This window comes from Nicotiana tabacum, chromosome 23, assembly GCF_000715075.1.
Source record: "Nicotiana tabacum cultivar K326 chromosome 23, ASM71507v2, whole genome shotgun sequence".
NCBI classification, from domain to species: domain Eukaryota; kingdom Viridiplantae; phylum Streptophyta; class Magnoliopsida; order Solanales; family Solanaceae; genus Nicotiana; species Nicotiana tabacum.
In genome coordinates this window covers 121,611,513-121,618,993 of record NC_134102.1, presented here as the reverse complement: position 1 = coordinate 121,618,993, position 7,481 = coordinate 121,611,513, and the positions used below count along the sequence as shown (strand labels likewise).

General features: G+C 33.8%; 1 protein-coding gene across 1 annotated transcript; it reads right to left on the bottom strand.

Annotated features, from left to right (window-relative positions):
- Nucleotides 1-4,712: 4,712 nt before the first annotated feature.
- On the bottom strand, nucleotides 4,713-6,025 carry LOC107802111 (ethylene-responsive transcription factor 5-like). The gene has a single exon (XM_016625554.2). The coding sequence runs from the start codon at nucleotides 5,788-5,790 to the stop codon at nucleotides 4,828-4,830; it is 963 nt and encodes a 320-aa protein (XP_016481040.1). The 5' UTR covers nucleotides 5,791-6,025; the 3' UTR covers nucleotides 4,713-4,827.
- Nucleotides 6,026-7,481: the final 1,456 nt, after the last annotated feature.

Here is a 7,481-nt window from a genome sequence, read left to right as displayed (position 1 = left end):
GAAGACCCTCGTTGTCTTTCATACAACGTAAACAGCAAATCATAAAAAATAGTCAGAGACAATAACATGCAAAAATGGTAACATTGGCACGTAGACAGGAAATCGATGAACATGTCGTATGCCGTAACTTCCATGCAAGAATACACCTCTTCTTTCTTTCTTGAAATATACGTAATATATAGTAACAATTAATTTGACTATTTTCAGGGTTTTGATTTGTTAAGATTTTTAGAGGATTTGACGCTGTATTTTGAATATCAATTAATGCAGTCAAACGATCTATTTCACTTTGCTCTTCGATCTTACTGCCAAGAAAAAAAGGTTAAAATCTAGAATTAAGTAATTAATGTTTTAAATCTGGACTTTGAAGTTGCAGTTTCCTCAAGTAATTATTTACGTACAATTATTGTTGTTTCTTCTCTTAACTACTTCTCGAAGATTTTACTTTTGGTTCACTTCTAGAATCAATTGCTTGTAAACAAAGGCAACCAGATGCAATCCTGCATGCGTTCAGGTAGAATTCGAAGAAGGGACGGGATAGGTGTAATGTAGACAGTTTGTCCCGGAGAGGGATCTATAAGCTAATTTATGGGTCATGTGAATCAATTGACTTTCCACCAAACTATATATTTTATGTATGTATTTTTAGAATTAGTGTGATGTTATCTACTGGCACACATACTCCAAAAAGTTTGACTGGTACACTTAATTGAATACTGAGTTATTTATCCAAAGAATTATGAATCAATTCTCATTTAATAAATTTTTTTTCCAAAATCATTACTAGTACATTCATATTTTAAAAATTCTAGATTCGACCATAAGCTAATACAAGCATCAATGTCTTGTCGGCTAAAAATAAAGATGACAACAAATGAAGACTCCCTTTCAAAGCTGAAATTTGATTTCACATTTTGTTTTCCAATCAGAGAACAATTTCTTCGGTGCGGCCCAGCTTTCCCCCAACCCCAAAAGATAAAGATAAGAATAGAATGAGAAGTTAAATTAACTACTTTCAAATATATATAAAAAAATAAATTATATTTTAGAACAAACTAAAGAGGAAGTAAATAGAACATCTGACAATATCTATATTCATTAGGTAAAAACACATTTCATTGTGTCTAGCCCAATTAGAAATTTTTATCGACCAACTAAAAGGTATTCTTTCTGATTAAGCGACTTTTTAGCAAACGCACTCGTTAAAGAAGGGAAGTTTCATAAATGACTATTTTTTAAGGAGCTTTTAATAATCTCTAGTTATATTTTATGTATTTATATTTTGTAATTAGTTTTTGACGATATGTTGTATTTGAGTGTATTTGAATATGTTATTCATCTATATTTTTTTCGTTTGTATTTGAGTGTATTTGAATATACTGTTCAGTTGTATCCAACCTTATTTGATGTCGCAAGGTTGAACGTATTCGATTGTATTTGAATATATTTACACTAAGAAATATTTAAAAAAATAAAGAATACAGTCAAATCCAGTCAAATCTCCAGCGAAAATACAAAATATATTGTATTCAAAAATAAAGAATACAATCAAATCCGGTCAGATCTCCGGCGAAATATAAAATACCACTATATTTACTCTATAACAATGAAAAGTACATTCAAATCCTTTTAAAAATACACTCTATTTATATTAAAAAATAAAGAATACAGTCAAATCCGATTAAATCTCAGATGAGAATACAATTACGCTATATTTAAAAATAGAGAATACAATCAAATCCTGTCGGATCTCTGGCGAAAATACAAAATACAGATTTGTGACGAAATACGAAATACACTGTATTTAATTTTCCGGCGTGAAAAGTAGTGGAGGAGAAAGAGGGAGCTTCTTTTTACGGCGGGAAAAGCAGTGGTGGAGGAATAAGTTTTGGGCCAGGCGAATATACTAAGATGTGAGATACAAAGAAGGAGAAGAAACCATGGATATTCAGGCATCCCCGTTAGATCCAGATCTGGTGACGCCTCCGATCTTCCTCCTCCATTATTTTCGCCGCCGGTAATGGACTTATCGCGACTTCATGATTTTCAGATTTGACGGTTGAGATGAGAGAAGGGAAGAGAGAGAGAGAGAGAGAGAGAGAGAGATGACTATTTGGTTGGGCTCCGGTAGAGCTCCACCGAAGAAGATGACTGGCGGCGGCGGAATTGGACGGTGGTCTTGTCGGGGTCGAAGAGAGAGGGCAAAAAGGAGAGAGAGTTGAGGGAGAAGAGAGAGAAGGGGTTAAGGGAAAAGATTGATACAATGGAATAACTCTATATATTTGGCATAGCTATAATGGATAAATTGTAGTTATAAAAAGTAATTAAATTAAAAGGTAATTATCATCCATAAATAGATCTTAGATTTAGCTATGGCAAGTAAATTTCTTTAAAAAATCACTTAATAATATTAATTAAGAGGGTTATTTCACTAATTAAATTGCATAGAATATTTATAAGACAATGGTAAATTTGGAGAAAAAACCACTCATTTTGGACCAAATTGAAAGGTAATTAGACAATGACATATTGTGGACGCGAAAGAGTAATTCAACCAAAAAACAAAAGTCACTAAGCGAATATGATGGATCCAGCAATTCGAATATGAAAGGCAGATCACTAGCAAAGTTGCTAATTTAAATAGCAAGAGAAAAAGAGCCAATCTTGAATTCACTGCATTTTCAGAAGAGAGGATTTTACAATTTAGAATCATACATTTAAGGTTAAGTTTTGTGAAAATTGGCAATATCTATATTTACTAGGTAAAAACACATTTCAGTGTGTCTAGCCCAATTAGAATTTTTTATCGACCAACTAAAAGGTATTCTTTCTGATTAAGCGACTTCTTAGCAAACGCACTCATTAAAAAAGGGAACTTTCATTAGACTATTTTTTAAGGAGATTTTAATAATCTGTAGTTACATTTTATGTATTTATATTTTTAGCTAGTTTTTGACAATGTGTTGTATTTGAGTGTATTTGAATACGCTGTTCATCTATATATTTTTTTCACCTGTATTTGAGTGTATTTGAATATACTGTTATATTGTATCCAACCTTATTTGATGTCGCAAGGTTGAATGTATTCGATTGTATTTGAATATATTTGCACTAAAAAAATTTTAAAAAATAAATAATACAGTCAAATTCAGTTAAATCTCCGACGACAATACAAAATACATTGTATTTAAAAATAAAGAATACAATCAAACCCGGTCAGATCTTCGGCGAAATACAAAATATCACTGTATTTACACTAAAACAATAAAGAATACAATCAAATCCGATCAAATTTCCGACGAGAGTACAATTACGCTATATTTAAAAATGGAGAATACAATCAAATCCCGTCGGATCTCTGGCGAAAATACAAAATACAAATTTCTGACGAAATACGAAATACACTGTATTTAATTTTTCGGCGTGAAAGGGAGGAGAAAGAGGCAGCTTCTTTTTGCGGCGGGAAAAGCAGTGGTGGAGGAATAAGTTTTGGGCCAGACGAATATACTAAGATGTGAGATCAAAGAAGGAGAAGAAACCATGGATATTCAGGCATCTCCGTTAGATCTAGATATAGTGACGCCCCCGATCTTCCTCCTCCATTGTTTTCGCCGCCGGTAATGGACCTATCGCGACTTCGTGATTTTCAGATATGGATCTGACGGTTGAGATGAGAGAGAGAGAGAGAGAGAGAGAGAGAGAGAGAGAGAGAGAGGGAAAAAGGAGAGAGAGGGGGTTAAGGGAAAAGATCGATATAGTAGAATAACTCTATGTATTTGGCATAGCTATAATGGATAAATTATAGCTATAAAAAGTAATTAAATTAAAAGGTAATTATCATCCATAAATAGATCTTAGATTTAGCTATGGCAAGTAAATTTCTTAAAAAAATCACTTAATAATATTAATTAAGAGGGTTATTTGACTAATTAAATTGCATAGAATATTTATAAGACAATGGTAAATTTGGAGAAAATATCACTCATTTTGGACCAAAATTGAAAGGTAATTAGATAATGACATATTGTGGACGCGAAAGAGTAATTCAACCAAAAAACAAAAGTCACTAAGCGAATATGATGGATCCAGCAATTCGAATATGAAAGGCAGATCACTAGCAAAGTTGCTAATTTAAATAGCAAGAGATAAAGAGCCAATCTTGAGTTCACTGCATTTTCAGAAGAGATGATTTTACAATTTAGAATCATACATTTAAGGTTAAGTTTTGTGAAAATTGGCAAGTAGTGCTCCTTATTCAATACAGTCTGTGTCCAATGTTCTGAACACTGTACAAAAAAACTAAAACTTACTTACAGGCTACAGCTAGCTTTCAATTAATTTAAACTTCTCTACTTTATCATTTTTATTGATCCCAAGAACTTATAAGCAAATACTTGGTTGCATCGTGCTAAGCAACTTAAGAAACCTAACAAATTTAAAGCAAGCATATGCAACTAGATTGCAGCGTTCGAGAGCAATTGACAACATTCTCAATACGTACTGAGGCAGTAGATTTAACACAATAACATGAACAAGGCACTTTCTTCATAAACCCAAGTTCAAATTATTTGTTCCGTATAATACAAACATAGACTAATTGGTTGAGAGCGTTTTACCTCCCGTAGTTAGACTTCTCATGTGCGTTAGGATTAGTCGGACTCTGAAGTGAGTACTGTACAACAAATCAGAAATAAAATAAATCAACAATTTACTTTTTAGAGTTGAGAAACTTATCATATAATTTGTTTGATTTTGATGCATACAAAATACTATTTTTTTTTAATGTTTCCTTCAAAATTCATAAAATTGAAGTATTGTTTAGTCACTTCAGATTTGAATAAGCTGCGAACAGCCCAATGGCGGGTGAGGAGATAACGGTGATAAAGGCGGGAGGTTAAGCATTCCGTTAGTATTCTGTTCCCAGAGGAAGTTCCAACTTGACGGAGTTAATGGCCATGACTCCTCTTCCTTACACCTATCCACTTTCTTCACTTCCTTCTCTTCTCCACATTCATCCGATTCTCTCCGCCGCTTCACGCCGCCGTCCACGGCGGAGCTTGAATACGACAGGTTCTTCCCCACCTCCAACGGAAAATTCAATATCGCCTTACTTCCACGCATCTTAAATGCGGCTCTATCGTAAGCCTTTGCCGCTTCAATTGCGGTGTCAAATGTCCCAAGCCAAACCCTAGCACCACGGCGTGTCGGATCTCGGATCTCCGCCGCGTACTTTCCCCACGGCCGCTGTCGCACTCCTCTGTAATGCCTCTTCTCTTCAGTTTTCCCCTTCTGTTGCATAGTCACCGAAACGATTGAAGTCGACTGAGTCGTCGAATTACCGAAACCGATCCACTCAAATTTCTTCACTGGCGGTAAATCAATTTTAAATGAACGTTTCCGATCACTAACGTTACTCAACTTAGGTGAGGTAAGGTCAATGATTACTCGAGATTTCTCGTAATCGGAGCTCGAAATCGTTGGCTCCAATTCGAATTTGACGAAATTGGTTGAATTATGCACTAAATTTGCCGATTCCGAGCTCGAATTTGAAACATCATTTCCAAATTGAAAGAAATCAGCTTCAAAATCGAATGAATCGGAGAGAAAATCGAAGGGAAGAGAGTCTGAACTAGCAGATTCCGACTGAGAGCTAGAACTCTCCGTCATAATATCACTACACGTCCTACTACTCGTTAATTCCGCCCCAAATTTCAAAGTTTTTGGGGAGAAATCCCCGAGAAGATGGTTTCTAATTTTTTCCAATGCAAAATATTCATCAAAACATTCCATTACAGAGGTCCGATATATGAACTTGAGAGTTTCAAAAATTGAGAAATTAAAGATAATGAAATTGAGAGAAGCTGTAGGAGTAGACTGAATTTTTCAATGGAGAGTGGATAGGGAAGTGGAGATATATATACGAATTGAAGATAAGGAATTCGTCTAAAGATAATTTTGTCGCTACATATTGGAAGTTTCATTTCTGGTGCTTGAGGTCTCTACGAACGAAGCTTCGGTCAAATGTGTTGCGACTTTGTAATAGTTTTCAGAGGAGAAAGTCTTCTTTTATTTCTGAAGCGTTGGATCAGCTGGGGTTTTCGAGGAAAAATAAGATCAACGGTTCATATTTGTCATGAGGTAAAATCTTAACCATCTTGTCTTTTCAGTTGTTAGTTTGTACTTTGTACTGTTGTTTCGTTTCTTTCCTAGGTATTTCCAACAATTGGATAAAAAAGTAGTAAGTGCTTAAGTCATTATTAAGCAATAATTTGCTTTATGGTATAGTATGTTTTTATTTTCTATAGACTATTATAAGTTATAATCATAGCTAGTTAAGTAAAATACATATATGATGCTATTTAAAAATTCTTTTAATGGTTATTAATCTACTTTTGTATCGACGGTAAACTGTGAAGGATCTTGGCTTCGGTTATTCCTACTTGTTGTCATTACTTTTTTCATCCATTCTCTAGCCGAGGGTTTATCGAAACAGCTTTTCTGTCCTTCCAGGGTAGGGGTAAGGTAGAGGCGGCTTAACCCCCAAGCCACTAAATTAAGCGACCGCTTTAGGCCTCACAAAATTAAAGGTCCCAAAAGCTACTCTTTTTATATGTAATTTAAATATTTAATATATTTATTATTAAATAGTGATAAGAAATTTTTTCAACCATCTTTTGCTACCTTGTCACCAATCGTTAATAACATAATTTTATATTTTGTATTGTCTTTTTCCGGAGTTGGTTGAGAAAATTCAAATGAAAGTGAAAGGCAATTAAATCTCCAATTACTTTCTAGCTAGTTCTTCTTACTCTAACTTGAATAAATTTTATTTACAACTCTAACTTTGTAAGATATTTTGTTGCAAGATCTTGGTGGGCACGCTTCAAGCTAATTAGATCGTAAAAAGCTATAGTTAATTTATTTATCATCTCTGTACATACAAATTTTCACATGATTGTTACTTTAGGAGGCAATGCTATACAGTGAGTTATGTTGACGGTCATGTGAAAAGAAATAGGTCACAATTAAACTTTATAAAATCTTATCAAAAATTAGTAATGTCTCAGCAAAGATTAAAGAGGTTAGTTACATCGTTAAGATGAAATTGCATTTCAAAAAGTAAAAGGAATAAACTTCAACAAAATATTTAAAATTATTAAACAAGTTTAAGGCCTTATATTACGGCTTGGCTTTAGGACTCCAATATCATCGAGCCGCCTCTGGGGTAAGGTTGTGACTTGTGTACATCTTACCCTCCTCGCACCCAATTTTATGAAAAATTACTGAATTTTTTGTTGTTGGTAAAATATGAAGGATAACAAACTTAAAAAACATAGAATTCAAAATGCCAAAAAAAAAAAAAAAAAATCGTCTCAACTGACTACGTACTAATGTTCATGTTCTATTATAGTATTTGAGTGAAAGTTTGTTAGCTAGCTAGTCGGATTCTTATATATTGTAATATAAGTAGTTGGAATCTC

Excerpts from the sequence above, each read along its gene's own strand:
- LOC107802111 (XM_016625554.2), bottom strand. The coding sequence starts at position 5,790 with ATGGAATGTTTTGATGAATATTTTGCATTGGAAAAAATTAGAAACCAT.